Below are 25,312 nucleotides of genomic sequence, written 5' to 3' on the forward strand. Positions count from 1 at the left end.
GGTAGTAAATTCATTATCCCAAGCATTTGATATACTTGGATGAATCTAAAGATGAAGTACCAAGAGTAGGTGATAATTTGTGAAGATGTGATAGGAGGAGGTTGTCAGAGGAAAAGTTAAAACAAAAAAAAAATCACCTGAAGCACTTAAAATATGAAGAGCAGCCGGGCGGTGGTGGCGCATGCCTTTAATCCCAGCACTCGGGAGGCAGAGGCAGGCGGATCTCTGTGAGTTCAAGGCCAGCCTGGTCTCCAAAGCGAGATCCAGGAAAGGTGCAAAGCTACACAGAGAAACCCTGTCTTGAAAAACCAAAAAAATAAAAAATAAAAAAATAAAAAATAAATAAATAAAAATATGAAGAGCAAACATCTCATTTAAATGGTCTCAATTTTTGTCTGTGTAAAAATTTAAGTTGAATTAAATTGTTTCTACTGTTTCTTCTTCCACTATAGAATGATCATTATTTTCACTAAAGCTAAGGATACACAAACTTTAATTCATCCCTCCATCTTCCCTTCCTGAGAGAAATTCTAGGCAGAGACCAGGTTCCCTCACCGTCCAGCAATCAGGAGCTCTCTCTCAGATGCCTTCTTCCTCATCTTGGTGTAGAGGTCGATGGTGAAGAGGGTGCTGGCACTGTTGAAGATAGAGGTCAGGGAGCTCATAAGAGAGGCCACCATGACTGACAGCATCAGGCCTCGAAGTCCTGGGGTCAAGAGAGGGTACAAGCTCTGGTTAATGGCTGCATATCATTTTCTGTGAATTCCAGGCTAAAAATAGGGCATTGCTTCAAGATAATGGATTTGTCTGGAAAATTGACTATTTGAACAGATATCAAAATATGCATGTAATAGAAATGCATGTGGCACTTCTTGCATAATTCCTGGTGATCTCAATATCACACAATGGGGGAATTTAGTTCCCAGTACAAACTCAGATGTCATCTACTGAAACCTACTCTTAGAACAGAATAAGCTCTGTGATGCCATCTTTCTTTTCAGTGATCTCTTGACCACACAAAGAGTTAGTGGAAAAATATAGTTAATAGTTCTGCTGTTTTTGGAGAGAAAAAGCCAAGAATTTGGAATCATTATAGGAACCTGATGCTCTAGTTCCCTCTGGCCCCACATCTTCTAGAACAGAGGATGGGGGAATGTTGTGTCAGATCTGTGGGCTATGTTCCCTTCATTCTGAAAATGTTCACATGTATCAGGATGGAGAAAGGGCCATGGAAGTGTTAACCCAAGTTTTCAACTGGTCACACCTGAGTTCTCTACCTTGATCTGCTTCAATTCACCACAGTCACTCTCCAGCATCCTAATATTTTATTTACTTCCATATGCAGCTTATTTTATATCCCAGGAAACTGAAATGTGGATTCTAAATGGTAGGGGAACTTATTTTTGAAACTTCACCAATGTTTCTATACACCCAAGCTAGTGGTTGGGACATAATACATTCAATAAGTGATTATAAATTGAATAGACTGAGATCTAATGTCTTAGTGTCATTGGCCCATAATTAACCTTGACTCTTCTGGAAATATAGACTTGTGGTTAAAAATGCTTTTTATTATCAAAAAGAATATTTAAATATTCTTATTTTTCTTCAAAGAGTCTTGAGTCTGAAGAGTCAAGATTCTCCTAACAGAAGAAATCTGGAGCGTCTCTGGAATGTCTAGGTTCAACATATGGTTGGCACCATGTAAAAGGTGCCCAAGAAATGTCTATGAACAGAGCTGAATAATGAGAGCAAAGTAGTAATTGCTGAGTATCATACCACAACCCTTTCTATGCTCATCTGCAGACCAAGCATCTGAGGCTATGTGAGTCCAGGCTCTTACTTACCCATGGGCATCAGTTTCAGCACCATTGTTGGGTAGGCATAGTTAGTGCAGCCAATGTCAACACCACACTGCTTTACACACTCAGAAGGCACAACACAGGCCACCATATCTGAGGAGATATTCAGAGGTGAGTTCAGTGAGCTAGACTCAAGAAGGCATAGTTTGTAACCATTGGACAAAGAGGTAAGCTCATCGGTGGGAGAAAAGACCCTTGCCCAGAAAAATAGATCTCAATGGACTGACCCAATAGGCAGGACTGTCCCATAGATATGATCCAGCTAGAGTTTGAAAGCATGTGGAAGGAGCTATCACTGTCCATGGAATTCTGGAGAGTGATAGCTCCTTCCACATGCTTTCAAGCACTCTTTACTAGGCAACCCACAGCCACCACATGACCCCAAGAACCAGAGAGAGCACAGAAACTAAGGGACAAAACACTCACCAAAGACAACAACAAGTATTCACATCAAGAATTACAATCTTCTCAAACCCAGATGCCTAGATACCAGCATAAAAACACAACCAATAAAAGCCAAGGCAATATGTCTCCACTAGAGACCAGAAATTCTACTAAAGTATGCAATATAGTCGATGCACAAGAAAAGGACTTCAAAATAGCCTTTATGAATATGTTAGAGGTTCTTAAAGAGGATATGAATAAATATACTAATGAAAACACACACACACACACACACACACACACACACACACACACACACACACACACACAAAGCATTAGAATGAAACAAAGGAAACAGTTCAAAACATTGTAGTGGAAATAGAACCAATGAGAAAACACAAACTGAGGGAAATCTGGAAATAAAAAATTTAGGAACTTTAATAGGAACCTCAGAGGCAAGCCTCCCCAACTCTCTTAGTTACGGTTTCTATTGCTAAAACAAAACACCATGACTAAAGAGAAAGTTGAGGAAGAAAGAGTTTATTTGGCTTATACTTTAACATTGCTGTTCATCACTGAAGGAAGTCAGGATAGGAACTCAAATAGGCAGAATCCTGGTGTCAGGAGCTGATGCAGAGGCCATGGAGGGGAGCTGCTTACCAGCTTGCTCTCCAATTCCTTCTTATAGCACCCAAGAACAGCAGTCCAGAGATGGCACCACCCACCTTGGGCCGGGTCCTCCCCCATTGATCACTAAATGAGATAGTTTCCTGGTTCCTGCTGGCAGTACAGACAGCTCTTTCAAGAGGTCCTGCTACAGAGCACTTGAATGAAGTTTGTGGGCAGTGTGCTGCAAGCTGCTTGGTGGCTGTGTGAACCTGCTCCTTCCCAGAGTTGGGGTAGTGAGTATGGCTCCCAGAGCTGACAGTGAATGTACCTCTATCATGTTGGAAGGAAGAGCAGGGTGGAGCCACTGTTTGGTCCTAGCCATGCTGCAGTTTAAAGCAATGGTCAGAAAATGATTACAGATATACAATAAAACAGATTCAGATGGATTTTTAAACAGTATGTTTAAAAATATATGTAGGCTTGAGAGAGTAAAAACAGGTAGAGTAAGTCCTTAATAAAGAAATAGAATAATTTTTAAAAAGCCATGTAAAGATTGAAAATACACATAGAGTCTGGATACTGCATATTATTGTATTGTCTTTGGTATTTTTTTTTTTAACTACAGAGACATTTGATTTAAGGCTGCTAAGTTAAATATATATAATATATATATAATATATATATATATTATATATGTTCTAAAGGTCTCTTAACTTCAAAACTTGGGTCTAAGGATATGTTGCTTTGGAAAAGAGGTTCTGATTTTGTTTCCAAAGAAGATAAGCTACAGATTCCATCTAAGTTAATATAGTTTGATTGAGCAAGACTCCCTGAAAGGTCTCTGATGGTAACAATGGCCCAGGTGATCCAACATCTACAACAGCTTCAAGGCTACTGGCTGAGATTGACCAACCACAAAACACCCCAGTAAGGACTTGACCATAATTCTAAATTTCTCAGGATCCCCACAAGATTACCAGCACCCCAATCAGCAGGAAGTAGTATAGAAAACTATGACCAATTCCAAAAATATTGTTTATGAATGTTTGTTTTTATTTAAAGGGGCTCGGATATAAATGGCTAATGGTCATAGTCAATCTCTTTCTAAAGAAAAAAGGGTCATATAATATAGAAATGATGAAAAGAAAAGGTAGATTATTTTATCTACTTTAATCTGAAAAACAACTGTTAATCTGAAAAAATTTTACATTAGTATGAATCTGGGTTTATTGATACAAATTTAAACTTAATTTTGCTATACTATATGTATATTTCTGCTCTTGTTTGGGGTGTTATGTTTATACAGTTCATTTGAAATTGTAATGTATAATTAAAAATACAAATTAATAGTCATCTATAATAGTCAAACTTATAGTCATGTTAGTTAGGTTTTCTAGATGTGCGGAGATAATTTCAGATAGGTAGGTAACCTTCAAACACTTCAAAGACCTACAGAATATGACATTTAAAATGTTTTAAGAACTTAGATTTGGGGAATGGGAAAAGGGGCGAGAGGGAAAACAGGGGTTGGTATGTAAAATGAAAAAAAATTAAATAAAAAAGAGCTTAAAAAAGGACTTAGACTTTTCTGGACAGTGAGATGCTCTGGTCCTGGCAACACCAATTATTTCAAAGAGGATGATGGGCATCAAAGAAACTCATTATGGAGTTTGCTTACAATGCGGAAAAGGCTAATCATTTGAGCAAGAAACTGATCTTGCCTGGACTAATTGACAATATGTTGTATAAACTGGACATGCAGGATCCATAAGAAAGTGACTACTGAACTTTGCCCAAACAAGGTGAGATGGTCCCTCATGTGTCTGCTTCACAGAAGAAACTACCAGACATTCTACAGGACACAGAGAAAAGCGACTGTTGAATTTTGCCAGGCAAACAGTCCTTCAAATTTCCTGCTTCACTAAAAAGTATGCCAGAGACTCTAGCCTATAGGCTGAAGGTAGATATCCCAACATTGCAGAGGAACTTTGGGTGATCTTCCAGGCAGCCAAATGTCTCTATCATTTCTAGAATTATGGAAGTTGCTTGCAATGCACTTTCTGTTTACTCGGATAATATTATATCCTTCTAAGGTCTTTGATGGTGTTGAAGACTACATAGTTATAATTATCATTTTCCTTAGTCATGATAAAAGATAAATTAGAGCCGGGTGGTGGTGGTGCATGCCTTTAATCCCAGCACTCAGGAGGCAGAGCTAGGTGGATCTCTGTGAGTTCAAGGCCAGCCTGGTCTACAGAGCAAGATCCAGGACTGACACCAAAGCTACACAGAGAAGCCCTGTCTTGAAAAAAACAAACAAACAAAAAGATAAATTAGATATAAAACTTTAGGCTCAGAAAAATAGGATAAATGATAAAATGTTTTCTTTAATTTTGCCAAATACAAATAGACTATACATTGTAACTGTAATTCTTGCTTGATAACTGTTTTGTTATATGTAATTTTACTATATTAAAATTAAAACTTTCCTTTTTGATTAGACAGAAAAGGGGAAGTGCTGTGGGATGGTCTTTCTTTACACTGTGAATGCATGTTGCTGCCATTGGTTAATAAAGAAGCTGCTTGGACCTATGGCAAGACAGGAGACAGCTAGGCATGAAATCTTTCAGAGATATAGGAAGAAGAAAGGTAGGGTTAGGGGAGATGCCATCCAGCTGCCCAAGGAACAATATTCCAGCAGACTGGTAACAGCCACTTGGCAATGTATAGATTAAAAGAAATGGGTTAGTTTAAGATGAACGAGCTAGTTAGTAATAAGCCTGGGCCACAGACCAAACAGCTTGTAATTAAGATGAGCCTCTGTGTGTTTATTTGAGACTGAATAGCTGCAGGACACAGAAAAATTTCTATCTACACTCACTGTTTCAAATGTCTCAAAGGACATAAACAGAGTACAAAGAGAAACAGTGTCAAATATGCAAAACTAATTTTCCTGCCTCTGACACACTGGTACAAGCAATTTTCACATCCTTGAGTTCACCTTTTATTTCTACCTAAAACAGGTTCCCTATTTATTAAGGTTTTGCTATATCTTAAAAATACTTGGGGTTGGACAGATGGCTCAGCAGTCAAGAGCACTTGCTGTTCTTGCAGAGGACTTGGGTTTGGTTCCCAGTATCCACACGACAGCTTACAACCACCCATAACTCAAATTCCAGAGAATTTGATGACATTTTCTGGCCTCTGTTGGCACCAGACATGCACATAACACACAGGCATACATGTAGGCAAAATACCCATACACAGAAAATAAATCTAAAAGAATTTAAAAGAATAAACTCTTATAAGACTTTAAGAATAAAATCAAGATTAAGTGTGTCTGTAGCTTGCCTGTGTACAGAATTCGGCTGATCATCCCTGGCATTACCATGAAAAATATGGGCAGCAGCTTCAGGTACCCACACACTATGCAGGCGGCCTTCACATGGGACATGTTCTTGCCACATAAGCAGCGCTGTACAATGACCTGCCAGGAAAACACAATACAGTGAGTGAGACAACCAGAGAATGATGTCCAAGCTGTCTTTCAGAGTTTAAAATGGCAATAAGAAGTGATGGTGTTGGTGTAAACTAATGGGCTTTGCAGGAATACTATGATTTGAAATACCATTTAATTTGTATGTTATGTGGCTTCGTTCCTCAAGCAATCTTAACTCTCTCATAACATTCTGAATATGAGCAATGTATGTAAGACTCTCGGCATATGTAAGTCAATACATATTAGCTATAGTTAAAATATGTTTAGAAGCTCCCAGGGAGATGTCTCAGATATTTTCACTTTCTATATAAGCACAAGAACCCAGATTTGGGTCCATAGAGCCCATGCAAACCTGGGCAGGGTGGCATGTGTCTGTAATCCCAGTGCTCTTAAGGCTAATGGAGTACAGAGATTGGAAAATCCTTGGAAACTTTCTGGCCAGCTAGCCTGGCATATGAAACAGTGGCCAAAAGATCCATGTGGAATGTGAGGACTGACATCTGTGCTTGTCCTCTGACCTCTACAGGTGTACTGTGACAAGTATGTGCCTATGTTCATGAGAATGCATAGGGTGTCCAGGCTGCATTACATAATGCCTATTGTTGTGGAGTATTATTTTAAGGTGTGTTGCTTTTGTTTATGTTGCATATGTTTGACTCTGTGAAGCTGTGTTACAGTGCCCGTCTAAAACACCTTAATGATCTAATAAAGAACTGAACAGCCAATAGCAAGGCAGGAGAGAGAGATAGGCAAGACTGGCAGGTAGAGAGAATATATAGAAGGAGAAATCTGGGAGAAAGAAGGAAGGAGCAAGAGAAGGAGGAAGATATCAAGGGCCAGCCACCTAGCTACACAGCAAGTCATGGAGTAAGAAACAATGAAATGTATACAGAAATAGAGAGAGGTAAAAACCTGAAGGCAAAAGCTAGACAGGATAATTTAAGTTAAGTAAAGCTGGATATCAACAAGCCAAGCTAAGGCCAGGCATTTACAATTAAGGATAAGCCTCCATGTGTGATTTATTTGGGAGCTGGGTGGTAAGCCCCTCAAAACAGCAGAAAAAAATCAACAGCACCCTATAGTAGTAATACTGCCTTATGTTGTGTTTTAAGCAGTAAATAAATATTGTTGGCATCACCAGGATCTTTGTGCTGTTATGAGGTAATTGCCTCTTTGACTAGGCAAAGATCTGTCTGGATCTCTGTGAGTTCAAGGCAACCCTGGAATACATGAGATTGACTCAGTCTAGGAGAGAAAACAAAGCCAGGTAGTGGTGGCACACATCTTTAATACCAGCACTTGAGATCTCGTGCCTTTGCTTGGCAAGCACACATGCCTTTAATCCCAGGAAGTAATATGGCAGGGTGGAGAAAGTTATATAAGGCTTGAGGAGACAGGAACTAAAGGCTCTTTTTGGCTGAGGCCTTTCTTGTGAGGACTCAGAGGCTTTCAGTCTGAGGATTCATGGAAATAGGATTGGCTGAGGAGTTGGTGAGGGGAGGCTGGCCTATGGCTTGCTCTGCTTCTCTGATCTTTCAGCTTTCACCCCAATATCTGGTACTGGGTTTTTATTAAAAGACCATTTAAGATTTGAACTACATGCCTATTTCTATGGGAACACAATAATCAGGCAGTAAGTAGATCAATGAGACATCCATGTAGATTATTTCAGAATGTTCTGAGAACACCAAGCTATGAATCATATTTAGTTATGATGATCCTCAAAGAAGAATGCGTATAATTTAAAATTCCTACTGAACTTACGCAAATCTCTCAAGAGTTCTATAGAAAAGCATGATCTATAAAACAATTCCATAATGTCTTGTATACTTCTCTTTTCTCCTCCCACCTCTTGCAGTGCTGGGGGTTCAAACCCAGGGTCTTGTATTTGCCAGGCAGATGTTCTACTGTTGTATATCCCAAGCTTCTCATAAAACTACAACTTCTTGGTATTTTCTTCTAAAACATTGTCAAAAATAGGGATTCTTTCACTTGATAATTGCCTTTAGTTAGGGTTTCTGCTGTTGTGATAAAACACCACAAACAAAAGCAATTTGGAGAGAAAATTATTTATTACACCTTACAGTTTATAAGTCCATCCCTGAAGGAAGCCAGGGAAGGAATCCAGGAACCTGGAGACAAGAAGTAGAGCGGAAGCCATGAAGGAGTGCTGCTCACTGGATTGCTCCTCATGGCTTGCTCACCCTGCTTTCTTAGAGCATCCAGGACCCTAAGCCCAGAGGCGGCACTGCCCACAGTGAACTAGAACTTCCCACATCAATCATCAGTTAAGAAAATGCACCACAGGCCTTTCCACAGGCCAATCTGGTGGGGCATTTTCTCAACTGAGGTTCACTCTTCTAAAATGACTCTAGCTTATGTTAAGCTGACACAAAACTATGTAGCAAAATTGACCCCTTTTTAACTTGACACACAAACACATCACTGTTAAACTATAACCTTTTCTTCCTTGTTTATCCCCAAGATCTCATATTTATGTTAATATCACAATATAAAACATTCTAATTTTTAAAAGTCCCACAGTCTTTAAAATTTCAAATATTTTAACAGTTTGGTTTCTTAAAAAATTCAAAGTATTATTTTTCTTTTTTTTTATTGAAAATGGATTCTTCCATATTGTATATTCTGATTGTGGTTCCCCTCTCCATTTCCTCCAAGATCATCCCCAAAGTTTCTTTTAAAGTATAAAGTTTCTCCAAAATAGCCAAAGTCTCTCTAAAATTCCAAAGTCTCTTGACTATGGGATCCCAAAAAATCAGAAGTATGTAGTTCTTACCCAAAGCAGGAAGAATCACAGTCAGAATCAAATCAAAACAAAACTAAGACTCAAAACAAATAAGCTCAGTGCTTGATGCCTGGAACCCATTCATCATCCTCTGAGCTCCAAATGACTGGGGCAGCAGCTCTTCACTGAACCTGCCATCTGGATCTGTATTAGCTGATTTTATGTCAACTTGACACAAGGCTAGAGTCATGGGGGCGGGGGGAGGAAATTCATTTGAGGAGCTGTCTCCATGAGATCCATCTGTAAGGCATATTCTTAATTAGTGATTGATGGGAAAGGGCCCAGCCCACTGTGGGTGGTTCCATTCCTGGCCTGGTGGTCCTGGGTTCTATAAGAAATCAGGCTGAGCTAGCCATGGGAAGCAAACCAGTAAACAGGTCCCCTCCATGGCCTCTGCATCAGCTCCTGCCTCCAGGTTCCTGCCCTGCTTTAGTTCCTACCCTAATTTCCCTTGATGATGAACAGTGATGTGGAAGTGTAAGCCAAATAAACCCTTTCCTCTTCAACTTACTGTTTGGTCATGGTGTTTCATCTCAGCAAATATGAATCCTAAGACAGAAGCACATGCAGCTTGTCTCCTAGGCTCAGGCAGGTTTCACCCTACTCCTGCTTCTACCCTTGGTGATCATCTTGTGATCCTTGCATCTTCAAAATGCTGGAGTCTCTACTGCAACTGAACTGCACCTTCACCAGTATCATATTCTGGCCTCTCTTGGGTGACTCTGACTTTGTCACATCATACCAAGCCTCCACTTCTTTCCATGGCCCTGTCAATCCTGAGGCTTCTACTGCAATTAAGCCTGCACATTTATTAATATCTTCTCCTGAACTCTCACAGTGCCAAGCCTCAGTGGTTCTCCACAGCCCCTTCATTATTTCAAAGCCAGTACCACCTGGAAAACTATCACACATTACTAAGTTTGGCTGCCAGCACTAGGTACAGCCTTACTTCTGGGCCATAGCTTCTGTGTGTCAGCCCTAAGGAAACTCTTCCCATCAAAGATGCTGGATGCTTCTTAATCATGGCTGATTTCAAAGCCCCAGCTGACCAGCATCCACTGTCCTAGTAAAGCAAAGGTCTCATTTCAATGATGCTAAATTCAAAATATCAAATGGCTCTGATGGAATTCTTAAAGGACTCTCAAACGTCCCTCTGGAACTTTATAAGGTAGCCCCCACTGTCTGCCCTTCTCTCCATAGCCTTATCTTCCAAACTCCCACAGAACAGCCCACTGTCCTGAGCACTCAATGTATTTACTAGCCCAAAGTTCAAATGCTACCACAATCCTTCCCAAAATACACAGTCAGGTCCATCAGAGCACTATTCCATGACCTGGTACAAATTTCTGTTAGGGTGTCTTAGTTAGGGTCTCTATTGCCAAGATAAAACACAATGACCAAAAACAACTTGGGAAAGAAAGGGTTTATTTTACCTTACAGCATATAAATCCATCACTGAGGGAAACCAGAGAAGGATCTCAGGGCAGGAACATGGAAGCAGGAACTGAAGTAGAAGCCATGGAAGCATTCTGCTTACTGGCTTGCTCAGCCTGCTTTCTTTCTAAAACTGGACTGAATAAAGGATAGGGTAGTGGCTGAGAGCATTTACTTCTAATGAGGTCTAAGGTCGTGTCTGTGCTTATGGTTCACAGACACACTCTCGGTACAAGAAGAATGGTGATAAACAGCAAAACACTTATTTGAAGGAGCCTGCTGTGTTTGCTTTGGAGGGACATGATACAACATAGGGTGTGGCACCAAGTAGCTCTTTTTCGTAGGTGCTGTGGAAATGTTTGGATTTTAAAATGATGTTTATGTGTAGAAACCAGAACCTAGATGCTTTTGTATGAGATGAGAAGTAACAGACATTCCCCACCCAACACACACACTTATTCACTTACTTGGTCTGTGCACCAGTACCACATAGCTGTAATAACCATTCCAAATGCAGTTCCTGGCCATGGAATGTCTCCAGTGACAGCATCTCGGAAGATGTGGAAGGAGTCCGGCTGAGGAGTGTAGCACTTGGGGCTGATTGTCAGGTTGTCCCCCTCAATTACAGATGGGATAGCATTCATGTACTTTTCTGTAAAATTTTCATAGCCTCCAACTTCAATAAATGCTGCAAAAGCATTAGAGAAATAAAATGTCTCCTGTATATTGCAGAGAGCTGCTGTTAATAATTATTCCCTGAAGTGGAATCCATGCTAACCTCAGTGACCTTCTCTCCTGATATACATCCCAACCACAGCTTCCCCTCCCTCCACTCTTCTCAGTTCACCCCTATACCTCTCCTCTCCCCCAGATCCACTGCTCCTCCATTTCCCTTAAGAAAAGAGTAGGCCTCCCAGGGATATCAACCAAACATGGCATGACAAGATACAATAAGACTAGGTACAAATCCCCATATCAAGACTTGATAAGGGCAACTCAGTAGGAAGAAAAGTGTCCTATGAACAGGCAAGAGATTCAGAGAGTACCCCCTTTTAACAGATTGTTATATAAAATAGTACAACTGGTTAATAGTTACCTGAAATTTTCTAATACTTAATTCTGTATTTAGTAAAAGCTCTAGATAAATCAAAAGGTTTTTTATTTTAGTAAGTGTTTGGTTTGGGAAATTTATTATTATTATTTATATTATTATTATTGTTTGATTTTTTGAGATGGGTTTTTCTGTGTAGTCCTGACTGTTCTGGAACTCACTCTGTAGACCAGGCTTGCCTCAAACTTAGAAATATGTCTGCTTTTGCCTCCAGAGTGCTGGGATTAAAGGCGGGCGCCACCACCGCTTGGTTGCTTTTTCAAACTGAAACATCATTTTCACTCTTCTTTTTCTCTCTCCAGTCCCTCCCCTGCACCCATCATCACCATCACCATCATCACCATCATCATCATCACCATCATCATCATCATCACTATCATCATCATCACCATCATCACCATCACCATCATCACCATCACCATCATCATCATCACCATCATCATCATCACCATCATCATCACCATCATCATCATCATCACCATCCTCCTCCTCCTCCTCCTCTCTCTCTCTCTCTCTCTCAATTCAAAGCTTTTAGGTCACCAAGCAGGCCCCCAAACGGCAATGCTGACAACGTTCTAAGATGAAGGCCCAAGCCCAACCCCGCCTGGTTCTTACTCGATAAACGTAAGAATCCATACCAGGTTAAAGAAACCTAAACTGAGCATTCCTCAAGAAACTTCACGATTCAGGTTTCTGTTTGTCAAGAAAGCCACTGCTTCCCTTCTTTTCCCTGATGGGCAGCTGATGTGCAAAGTGCACCTAGTTCCTGATTAACCAGAACAGTCCCCATCAGTTCAAGGACCAACATCCTGCTGACTACCACATCAAGTCCACTTGCTTTCCTGCTGAACTGCTGCTCTCTATGCCTGTGAGATAACCAGGCAGTTCCCTCCACAATAAACTGTTTTTCTATCTGTGGAGTGGTATAGTTAGGAGATTTGTTCCATTCACCTTGGACTGGCCTCTTTTACTTTAACAGTTATTATTGATACAACTACAACAGAAACCAATGGCTTTTATACTTTCAACCAATACTCCTCTGAAGTTATCAGCCAAGGGTTTTCATCTATTCTGAGCACAAAGAAATGGAGGTTAAATAATAAAATTAACCAAAGCAATATTTTTAAAGGAAATAGAACTCATTTTCTTCTTTTTGATAAAATAAAGCAAGAAAGATGCTAGGCAAACATTTCCATGATGGGAATTATAATAATGACAGGAAAATATGACTCAGGAGAATTTGAAGGAAGCAATAATGGACAGATAGACAGAAACAAGAATCTAGGGATCTATAGATGTAGTCCTGGCTTACCAAACACCATGAGGATGAAAGATCCAATCAGCATGATAATGGCCTGGAGGGTATCTGTGTAAATCACAGATGCCAAGCCCCCTGTGGAGATAAAGAGAGGAACCAGCTTTTTATCCACATGCAGTTATGTATTTGCCTTCAGAAATGGCTTCTCCTCCACCCCAGATGCATTAAAAAAAAAACATTAAAAATGGCAGGAACAAACATCCAAAGCCCCTGGCTGCCAGGAGTGAGCCTATTAGTCCAGCTACCTGGGAGGTTGAAGCCAAAAGAATGTAAGCCTCAAGGTCCTCTGAGGTCCAGAGTCAGTCCAAGAATGGACTGGGTAGCTTAGACTTAGTAGCTAAAAACCAAAACAAGAAAATAGAGAAGCTGCAGGCTGAGTCACAAGCTTGATTCTTAGTTCATCTGTATTTGAGATAGCGTCTTATTCTGTAGCCAAGGCTGCTCTTGAGTCTTTATGTTGGCCAGGCTGGTCTTGAACTCCTGGCAATCCTTCTGCTTTAGTTTCCCATTCCTGGGATTACAAGTGTGAGCTACTATACCTAAATAAGCCTGTTTCCATAGCTTTATCTCCCTAATATGTCTTCCATTAGTTCTACTCTCTCTCTAGCCTATTCTTTCTTTTGTTTTGTTTTCTCTTCTCTTCTCCCCTCTCCTCCCATCCCCTCTCTTCCCCTCACTTCCCTGGCCCTTCTCCCTCTAACTTTGTCTTTTTCCTGACAGGGCCTTGCTCTGTAACCCAGGTTGGCCTTGACTCTCAATTCTCCTGTCTCAGCTTTCTTAGCTCTAGAATAATGGGATATGACACCATGAATAGCCCTTGTCTTGTATCTGTCTGCTCAAAGTTTCTCTTACAGTGTAGTTTCACTGTTATGCTTTATAAATATAAAGTAGGAGAAAGGGCAGAAGTTTAATATCACTTTGGTTTTCTTATTTAGCTGTCCTTGTGCAAAGCCATCTAGCAAAACCATGTTTGCTCTAGTGTGGGAATATATCATTGGTTCCTTAACGGAGTGTCTTATTTAGTGGCTATGTTTTCTGCACTATGATACAGGCACAAACACATGTGCACACACATGGGTGGGATCAGCAGCAGGTGGCACATCTCAACCAAGGACACAGAGGACTCACCAGTGATTGTGAAAACAGCAGTGATAGCCAAAAGGATGAAGATCGACAGGTAAAGGTCCAGTCCGAATGCCAGCTTTATGAATATGGCTCCAGAAAATATGTTTGACTAGAAAGGGAACAGCAAAGATGGGGAAAAGCATGTACTTCAGGCCTCTGGCTTCTTTTTTCAAGGGTCAGTGCTCCACCCTCTTCTTGGTAACCTCCTATTCACTCCTGAAGACACTATATAAATATCCCCACAGGAAGATATTCAAACAGCAGTTTCGTTTACTACTTATCTTCTAAGCAATGACTTCATTGCTCCATTGAGGAACTTACCAAATGAGGTGCCATTGCCTGAGAATTCTCTTTGCCATGAGGATTACAGATGCTCATTAGTTACTGATGGGAATCTCAGTAACTTCTGATGGACCAAAATATATATTCTTTGTTTTAAATGTATTTTGTATATGAGTGGTGTGTGTGTGTGTGTGTGTGTGTGTGTGTGTGTGTGTGTGTGTGTGTGAAGAATGATAGATCAGATATCCTGATCTATCATTCTTCACTTTATTTCTTTGAGACAGGGTCTTTCAGAGAGAGTTACAGGTAGGTAGATGGTGCACAAGCCCACTGATTCCTATTTTCTCCTGCCTTGTCGACCAGCTCTGGAGTTGTAGGTGAGAACATGTGCTGTGGAACAATCATTTTGTACACGATGAATATTCGTTGCTCTCATTGGTTTAACAAAGGACTAACTGGCCAATGGCTAGACAGGAAGAGGTTAAGTGGGAAAGCCAAACTGAAAGGATGATGGGAAGATGAAGGACAGGGTCATGGGAGTTGCAAGGAGATACAGAGGAAGCAGGAGATGAACTTGCTGTGCTGAAAAAAGCTACCACAACATGGTAGAACGTAGATATTAAATATGGGTCAATTTAAGATGTAAGAGCTAGTTAGTAACAAGTCTAAGTTATTGGCAAAGCATTTATAACTAATAATAAGTCTCTGTGTGGTTAGCTGGCAGGACAGAACAGACTGGTGGAACAGAGAATGTCTGCTTACAATTGTTGCCCGGCATCCAGTACCTGCATCCACATAGGACCTGAGAAAGCTTAAAAAATGTTCCAAACACACAAAAACAGAGCCAAACATGGCTTCCTAGTCTCACAATCTCATGCCAGTCTCAATAAAGAGACACATCTCCCAGCAGCTGCCTGTGGGATGGAGTCAGCCACCAGCCTTCATGTACTAGCATCATGCATTAAGCTGGGCAGGACAGGTGACTGACATACCAGTTTAAGAATAGTGTCATGCAATCAAAGAACACTACAGATGCTCAATAAAGACAGATACAGATGAAAGAAACCCCTAAACAGGTAGCAGTGTGTTTAAAAATATACATGGGCTTGAGAAGGAAAAGAAAAAGGGTATATACAGTCATGGAATTAAAAATAATTTAAAAATAATTAAGCAGGTCTACAGAGATGGCTCAGAGGTTAAGAGCACTAGCTGTTCTTCCAGAGGTCCTGAGTTCAATTCCCAGCAACCACATGGTGGCTCACAATAATCTATAATGAAACCTGTTGCCCTCTTATGACATTCAGGCAGAACACTGTATACATAATAAATAAATCTTAAAAAAATAATAATAAAGTCCTTAAAAAAGTAGTAAAGTAATATAAAAGAAAAAAATCATGTAAAGATGGAAAATACACAGGGAGTCTGAATCCTGTATGTTATTGTGTTGTCTCTAATTTTTTTGATTAGATGAATAAGTGATACTGCTAAGGCACATTGGATTATGGAAGCTGTTGGATTAAGCCAACCTATATATTTTGAAAATGTCTTGACTTCAAAATGGAAGTTAAAAATGCTTTGGAGAAAAGGTTATATTTTTATTTCCATAGAAAATGAAAGGCTGTGGATTCCTCCCAATTTAATAGAGATCAGATTTGATTGGGGAAGACCCTCTGAAAATCCTGGCTACAAACATAAAGAAATAAACCTAGAAAAACTACAAGACACATAAGGTATATTTTACCTGCTCAAACAAAACAAAAAACATCATCTTTGACCAACTTGTGTACAATGCATAGTCTATACTTGTATTAATACAGATATACATGTTACATTTAAAAGTTTATGTATTTTCAGAACAAGGGAACCAGACACCAATGAAAATGGATGAGCCAGGTGATCCAACATCTCAGAGCACCTCTGCTGCAGTTTTCTCAGAGTTCTACATTCAGAACAGCTTCAAGGCTACTGGCTGAAATGATCCAGTCTCATATACTAGTCCAATCAAGACTTAACAATTATCCCGAATTTTCTGAGGGTCCCCAAAACGTACCAGTGACCCCAGACAACAGGGAGTAGTCTAGAGAACAATGCCCACATTCCCAAAAGATGGGGTGTGGGTGAGTTTTGGTTATACAATGGATTATGGATGTTTGTCATTTTTTAGGGTGGTTGGTTCCAAGCTGTTATTGGTCATAGTCAGAAAAGAGCTAAACAAAGAAGTTAAATTCAAAGATCTCTTTCTAAAGGAAAAAAGGGGGATATAATATAGAAATGATGAGATAAATGCAGAGGTTATTGAATCTACTTTAATCCAAAAAGCAACTATTAATCTCAAAATATTTTACATTGGTATGGTTTTTGGTTTATTGATATAAATTTAAAGTTATTTGTGTTATACTGTATGTATGTCCCTACTTTTGTTTGGAGTATTATACTTATGCAGCTCATTTAAAAATATAATATATAATATAAAAATACAGGCTAGTAGTTAGTCATCTATAATAATCAAACTTATAGTCGTATTAGGTATGTTTTCTTTTTCTTTTTTTTTTTTTTTTGGTTTTTCGAGACAGGGTTTCTCTGTGTAGCTTTGCGCCTTTCCTGGATCTCGCGCTGTAGACCAGGCTGGCCTCGAACTCACAGAGATCCGCCTGCCTCTGCCTCCCGAGTGCTGGGATTAAAGGCGTGCGCCACCACCGCCCGGCTAGGTATGTTTTCAAGTTTAAACAGATAAATTTAGATAGATAGGTAATCTTCAAACACTTCAAAGACCTACAGAATATGGCATTTTAAATGTTTTAATAACATAAAGCTTTTCATGACAGTGAGACACATTTGTTCCTGGTAGTACCATTTACTTCAGAGAAGATGATGGGAATCACAGAAACTCTGTATGGAGTTTGCCATCTTTATAGCAAAAGCTAGCCATTTGGGCAAAATACTGCTCTTGTCTCAATTGCAGACAGTATATTATCCAAAATGGGCCAGCAGGACACCCACAAAAAGAGACTGCCAAATTTTGCCAAGACAAGGTAGGACAGTCCTTTAAAAATCCTCTGCTTCTCATAAATGTCTGTCAAATGTACTAGGCCTATAGGCCAAAGATGGATGCCCCAATATTACAGAAGAACTTTGGGTGACTGTCCAGGCAGCCAGATGTCCCTGTTATTAGGTAACATTACACGCTTCTGGGGTCTTTGATGGAGTTAAGGATTAAATAATTAGATAAAGTTTTTCTTACTTAAAAGGTAAATTAGGTATAAAAGTTTATACTCACAAAGATAAGGTAGATAATAGAGTATTTTCTCTAAATTTGCCAAATACAAATGGACTGAATATTATATCTGTAATTCTTACTTGAGAACTGTTTTTGTTATATATAATTTCACCGTTAAAGTAAAACCTTCATTTTTAATTAAACAAAAAGGGGGAAATGCTGTAAACAATATTTTTGTACACTGTGAATATTTATTGTTCTCATTGGTTTGGTAAAGAGCTAACTGGTCAATAGATATGCAGAAAGAGGTTAGGTGGAGAGCCAAACTGAGAGGACAATGGGAAGAAGAAGGGTGGGGCCACAGGAATTGTGAGGAGACACAGAGAAAGCAGGGGACGAATTTACCATGCTGACAAAAGGTACTGCCACACGGTAGATTATAGTTATTAAATATGGGTCAATTAAAGATGTAAGAGGTAGTTACAAATAAGCCTATGCTGTTGGCCAAACATTTATAACTAATAATAAGTCTCTGTGTGGTTATTTGGGAGTGGGCTGGCAGGACAGAACTGATTGGAGAGACAGAGAAAGTCCACCTACACACAGTCAGACTGTGAGATAATTTGACAACCAATGGCCTGACTTAATCCTCCCTCACCAACTCCTTGCCTCACTCTGGGACCTGGCCACCCCAGGGGGTGCCCTCCAGCAGTTGTGTGAGTAACCAACCACTGTCTGATTGTTCTGTAAGATAGAACCCATACCTGATACTGCTCGGTTGGTCAAGAACCTGAGACTACATATTTCTAGGTCATAGAGGAAAACCAAATACTAAATTCTCCAAATGAAACATACCAATAAAATGACTCCTAACAACATTATGCTATACTCATAGATCAGTGCCCTGCTCAGCTATCATCAGAGAAACTTTCTCCTGTAGTAGATTATAATATTATATAATATATAATATTATAATAACACAGAGACACAAAACTGGACAATGTTGAGAGAACTTGATTTAAAAAAAAAAAAAGAAGAGAACTGGATACTTTGGAACACTCCATCCTAAATGGGAGGTGTCCTTAAAATTCTTCCCCTCAGGCCTCAGCGAACTCTGAAGAAGAGGAGGAGGAAAGATTGTAAGAGTCAGAGGGGATGGAGGACACTGAGGAAACAGGTCTTCTAGACACAGCAGGACTGACACATATATGAACTCACAGAGACAGAGGCTGCATGCACAGGACCTACACAGGTCTTGACCAGAGAGGGTCCCAGTGCTGATTGGGAACTGGACACATGGGCCCACTCCTAATCCATAAGCTACCTCCAACTGGTAACCACTAATGAAGGAAAATTAGTCTTCACCAATGGAGTCTCACAGGGTATACAATCACACTTAAGGGCAGGTCCCATGCCCAGTGGTAGATGGCCGAAAGAATACAAACTCAATGGTATTGTTGGAGGGCTTTTTTCTTTTTTCTGTTTTGTCTTATAATGCTTCATCTGAACATTATTTATTTCCTTTTTCCCTTACAGATCTTTTCTTTATATATTATGATTCCCAATTTTGTTTTTGTTTTTTTTTTTCTTTTTTTTTTTTTAAATTTATTTATTTATGTATACAGCATGTATGACTGCAGGCCAGAAGAGGGCACCAGATCTCATTATAGATAGTTGTGAGCCACCATGTGGTTGCTGGGAATTGAACTCAAGACCTCTGGAAGAACAGTCAGTGCTCTTAACCTCTGAGCCATCTCTCCAGCCCCCAATTTTGTTTTAATGGGTTTTCTGTGTGTGCAAATGTGTGTGCATCAGCATCTGTATGTGCTTCTTGTGTAGTTTCTTTTCATTTTCTGTTTTGGCCTATTCTGATTTGTTTGTTTTTATTTTATGTTTTCTTATTTTCTTCTTCTTCTTCTTCCTATTCTTATTATTTTAGATGCCTGTTTTATTCCAATGAGAGAGAAAATAAAAGGTGTGGGTGGGAAAGTGGGAGCATTGGGGAAGAGCTGGGGGAGTGGAAACCATAAGAATACATTGTGTGTAAAAATCTATTTTCATTAAAAATAATAAATTTATGAGTGGAAAAATTATCTAACTAGTTAAAAAATAGTAATGAAAAGTCTTGAGAGAAAGGGAAAACAGTGAAAAAGAAACATTTCTAATAAGGAGGAATTTTAATGACATGGGATTTTCTTTTGCTAAAAGAGACTATTTTGGAACAATTACTAGTAACTCAGTTATTAGTAGTTTATAGCTATGTTCATTTCCCAGGGTTACTGTTTTCCAGAAGAGCAGCAGTACTTCTTAGAAGTATGAACTGAAATACTTGGGAATTTGGGACATCATGGCCACTAATGAATCTCAATATCTATGCTCCTGGAGGTTGAAACCTGGGATGGATCTTTTCTCAATCCTGGCAGGGGAGATTCTGAAAACTCTTCTATCTTGAGGTCTGGTAATGATTTGTTTAATATGTAGCCAGGATAGAATTGGCTATCATTGCATGTGTGTATATAAGCAAACATGTCTAAGGTTAATTATTATCATTAATATTATTCAAGACATAACCTTGTAGGCACAAAAGGACTGCTGGGACACCATCAGCTGATCACAGACACATGTAGAAAACACTCACGTGTGCATGAATTTCTTGCACCCCACCCAGCTTACCTATATTCAATTCCTTATTTACCACCCAAACCCATGTACTCCAAAAGGCCACATCCCTCAAGCGTTCCTTTAACTGATGCCCTTCAGTTTCAGCACACACTCATGATCTTTGGAACCATAAAGCTGTAGATGTCTGAGAGGACCTCAAAGATTAGCAAGTCCTACCCACTTTTAGAACACGTGAACACAAAGTCTCCTGCACCAAGGAGGTCTTCTGTTTCTTTTAACCTTCTCACCTCAGGGACTGTTTAATCAAAATGCCATTACCAACTCCACCTGGCAGGAACTAACACATTTCCTGGTTGTGCAGGGCACACCTTCTGCTTATATATTCATAAGTAGCTAAGTATTAGTATGTAAGTCCTCATCACCTGTTACTTGGGAATCTTTGTTAACATTAAGCACAGCTCAATACAGTGTAAAAATGCTCACATTGCTTTAGGACAGCCCATCGCATCTGGGCCCAGCAGCTGGTTTACTCAGCCCAACAGAAGAGCAACAGCAAAAGTAACTTTTCTGCCCTAACCACTGATACACATGCCCTGGCTATGAGTTCAGATGTCTTATTAGGCATTGACACATATGGATAAATAAGCTACTCTTTCTGTCTTCACGTGCTGCTCAAAGTTCAAAAGCCTGTTATCTTTCATCAGAGATAATTTCCAAGGAATAAATTATTTTAGCCACTCATTTGTGATACAGGTTTTACAAGGGCAGTCTTCGATAAGGCAAAGTTAAGTAGGCTTAATGATACAAAGTACTTTCCTTCTTATTTGATCATTAAACTGAAAAGAAAAATGTAAGTCAGCTGGTTCAGAGAAAGTTACTATTCAGCAGGCAAGACAGAAGCCAAGAGGCACCTGTAGGAAGCAGTCGATATTCCTTGGGTGACTGACATTTGTTCAGTTTTTTAACACATGGAATACTTTCAGAGAGTCGATCTATAGTCTTGTGGTTTCCATGATGTTAAAATTTGCTGCTCTAGGCATGTGCATATCCTAAGCATTTTCCCACCCAGGAAGACATATGAGAGAAATCCCAGGAAGTTTGAAGCATCTCGTTTTGACCCTGCTAGTGCAATTCACAGTCTGTTCACACTAGTGTCTGATTTCAGCAGCTGGCCCCAACAGGCCAACTATGAAATCTCCAATGCCAGGAGGCAGGAAACTCACTGAGATCGTCAAAGCCACGCAGATGAAGAGGGAGAGGACTGATAGGTAGATCTGGAGCCTCTTCCCACCAAACCGCTTCCTGAGGTATTCTGGCATGGTCATCACCTGCAGAGACAGACGTCAACAGGAATTCACCTCGAGCCTAGTGCATTCAGATGATTTTACATTTGCTCAATGACTTCAGGTAGCTAAGCAGTATGCAAGACATCTTGGGGATACAGATGCAAGAAAGACACAATTCCTCAGTAGAGTGTCAATTATGAAATAAACTCAAGCACCAGAGGCAGAATAACACTATCTTCCTGGCTCTGATGTTTACTACATATTATGACACTTTTGGCAAATGACATTCTCTGAATTTCCCCTCCTTAAAGTAGGGGGTTAGTGCAAAGTGTAAATAAAGTACATGGATGACACTCAACTAATATTTTTATGATTTTTACTAGTAATGCCACAGTACAGCAAAAATAATATTTGTAGGCCGGGCGGTGGTGGCGCACGCCTTTAATCCCAGCACTCGGGAGGCAGAGCCAGGCAGATCTCTGTGAGTTCGAGGCCACCCTGGGCTACCAAGTGAGTTCCAGGAGAGGCGCAAAGCTACACAGAGAAACCCTGTCTCGAAAAACCAAAAAAAAAAAAAAATTGTAAATAATAAATTGTAATATAGTCATATAACAAGTTGATTATTGAGTATATTGTAAGAATATATTAGAGCATGTATTTATATGATTCCCTTTACTGAAAATAAGATTTACAAATATGAACTTAGAAAAAAAGTCTTAACTTTTATTTCTGAAGTAAGAGATTGGTCTTTGGACATCTAGAATAAGTAATGTAGTTTTCTGTGTTTTTCAGAGTGATTGGACTCATTAATCTCTTCTGACATAAAATAAGTTAATGAACACACACACACACACACACACACACACACACACACACACACACACACACATCCTTTTTGTCAAAAATCAAGAAGAAGGGTTCCTAACAGACCACCAATGGAGAGCAGCCCTGGAGAAATGGCCAGCTACAGCCAAAAACAGACATGTGTCTTCTGGGGCATGCGCTCTAGAACCAAGGATAGTATCTTTCAACAGGGATATCAGGAATGAATAAATTTGCCACCTTCTACAGAAGTGCAAAGGAGGGGCAGGGTAGGTTTTCAGACAGCCATCCTGAAGAAAGGCCATTTGAAGACCTGGTGCTTGCTCACTGAGGCATCCTCAAAGCTATACGAGGGTCTGAAGCCATGTTTCCAAAGAACAGGATGCCCATATTGATTCTCACACACATCTCCCTCCTGATCAACCTGCACATCTCTGCATGTACATCCTATAGGCACACACACACACACACACACACACACACACACACACACACACACACACAGAGTTACTCTGTTAATTCATTATTGTCCTGTTCTCCATCTCTGCCTGTTCCCCATAGTTCTTGCTCCATTTATGGAGGACTCATGGATCCTGATCCCCAGAAGTTCAAGCTTCAAATTACTCATATTGCCTTTACCCCGAATCTGCTAACAAACGTGTCATAAGTAACCAAGAAGTAGCTTCCCTTCCTCTCTGTTTCCCTTCCTTGAGCCTCACTTTGAATTGTATGAACTTTTACTATTTTTGAGAGACAGTCTCAGGTAGCCCAGGCTAGCCTCAAAATTGATGTATTGCCAAGCATGATGTTGAACTCCTAATCTTTTTGTTCTTGCCTCCTAAATTCTGGTATTACAAGCACATTCTATACTTCATAGCCAAGATTTCATGAACATTTGTGTCTGTATGTATGCATGTGGAGGCCAGAGGACACCCATGGGTGTTGTCCCTAAGGTACCATCCACCTTGTCTTTTTGAGACAGGTGGAATTTGGTGATTGGGCTAGACTGCCTGTCTAGGGAACCCTAGGGACCTGCCCATCTCTGCTTCTTCAGTGCTGGATTACAAGCACCTGCTGTCATGCCCAGCATTTTTACAGAGGTGCTGTGGGTCAAACTCATGACCTCATGTTTGCAGGGCAAGCACTTCACTGGCTGAGCTGTTGTCCCGGCCCCAGATCGCATGAACTTTTGTTCAAGTCCCTTGTCCACTCAGACGCCCAAGTGAAAAGTCATAAAATGGAATCTACTCATGACCCTTGAATCCTTGAAAGCCCTGCACCTCCCATTTCCAAGAGGATATAGAACACTTCAAGGTTTTATTTGTTTATTTTTGTGTATGCATATATACACACAAATACACACACACACACACACACACACACACACACACACACACACACACACACCAAGGTTTGCAAGCGGCGTTCAGAGGAACACTTGCAGGAACTGATATTCTCTTTTCGACACATGGATCCTTGGGACTGAACTCAGGTAATCACACATGGCAGCAAGTGCCTTTACCTACTGAGACAGCTGCCTTATCCTAGGACACTCTTTTTTAAATGGTATCATAGTTTTAAAATTTTCGCCATTATACTAAGTATATAATAACTTTATATCATTGTAATTTTTATTCTATGGTTATGAGTGCTTGCCTACACACATGTCTGTGTACTATATGTGTGCCGTGCCTGAGGAGGTCAGAAAACAGTGTTGGAGTCACTAGGATTGGAGTTACAGACAGATGTTACAGAGTTACAGATGGATGCTGGGAATTGACTCTGGAGCCTCTGCCAGAGCAGTTATACTCTTAACCATTGAGCCATCTCTCCAGCCCCTATATCACTGTATTTTTAGCACACTTTAATTATATAACACAATGGGCATCACTGTGATATTTTCACACGCGTGCAAGCAGACTTTGACTGTCTCCCCTCTGTTACTTTCTCTTGCACAATCCCCTCTTCCACTGCTCACATCCCTCTCCCCAGGTAGGGAAACACATGGAACTTTCACAACTGTTCCCCACCCCCACTGTGCCTACTGACTCCTCTACCTCTCATCACTCTTCTCCCACATAACTCTCTAATTAGCCTTAATTTTTTTTTTTTTTTTTTTTTTTTTTTTGGTTTTTCGAGACAGGGTTTCTCTGTGTAGCTTTGCGCCTTTCCTGGAACTCACTTGGTAGTCCAGGCTGGCCTCGAACTCACAGAGATCCGCCTGGCTCTGCCTCCCGAGTGCTGGGATTAAAGGCGTGCGCCACCACCGCCCGGCTTAGCCTTAATTTTAACTGACCCCCAAATATTCTAGGAAAGAAAGATTTTCAGCTTCCATATATTGATTCCATCATCCAATTTTTCTACCTGAAGAATTCAGCCTTATCCCCCAAGACCAAATCACCACTGAAGCACTTCTCCCAAGACATGCCTGTGATTCCAGCTTTGTTCCCAATTCAGTGATAGACTTAGCTTACATCTACCATGGTGATCATTAGACAGGACCACCATAACCTGGCAACAGACACATTCTCTACTGGGAGAAACTATGGCCAATTTGATTTTTTTCTGTATATTATTATGGCCAAGTACCCAGGTTTCATGATTTAACATAAAGAACAAATAAGTAAATAAATACATCAGATACTTACCCCTGCCTTGATGTAGATGGGGACAAAAAACCACCCCAGAACCAGCAACAAGAGAAACGACTGTAACAAACCAAGGGCAGCGTGAAGTTAAAGGAGTTTGGCTTGTGACTTTGTAATATCATGACCTCTGAAGCTCTAGACAAACCAACCTTATCACTTTGCTTAGCTCCTGTTTAATATAGTATTATATAATATAATACCTACTATGTGGCAAAACAAGCAAAAGATAAATTGTATTTTAATTCACCTGACTAAGATGAGATTATACAACCTTTGTCAAAATAATG

At 40.1% G+C, this 25,312-nt stretch overlaps 1 protein-coding gene across 1 annotated transcript in view; it reads right to left on the reverse strand.

Moving 5' to 3' along the window:
• Positions 1 to 25,312, reverse strand: part of LOC128114552 (solute carrier family 5 member 4A) — a 54,574-nt gene that overhangs the window by 24,180 nt on the left and 5,082 nt on the right. The window contains exons 4-11 of the mRNA XM_052744652.1: positions 25,026 to 25,085; positions 21,493 to 21,597; positions 14,152 to 14,257; positions 13,018 to 13,098; positions 11,062 to 11,282; positions 6,207 to 6,342; positions 1,848 to 1,955; positions 556 to 706 (exon numbers count right to left, since the gene is read on the reverse strand). Of these exons, the coding sequence (XP_052600612.1) occupies positions 556 to 706; positions 1,848 to 1,955; positions 6,207 to 6,342; positions 11,062 to 11,282; positions 13,018 to 13,098; positions 14,152 to 14,257; positions 21,493 to 21,597; positions 25,026 to 25,085 (968 nt within the window). The remainder of the gene's footprint in view (positions 1 to 555; positions 707 to 1,847; positions 1,956 to 6,206; positions 6,343 to 11,061; positions 11,283 to 13,017; positions 13,099 to 14,151; positions 14,258 to 21,492; positions 21,598 to 25,025; positions 25,086 to 25,312) is intronic.

Source organism: Peromyscus californicus, unplaced genomic scaffold (genome assembly GCF_007827085.1).
Source record: "Peromyscus californicus insignis strain IS unplaced genomic scaffold, ASM782708v3 Scaffold_19__1_contigs__length_69161282, whole genome shotgun sequence".
In the NCBI taxonomy this organism is placed as follows: domain Eukaryota; kingdom Metazoa; phylum Chordata; class Mammalia; order Rodentia; family Cricetidae; genus Peromyscus; species Peromyscus californicus.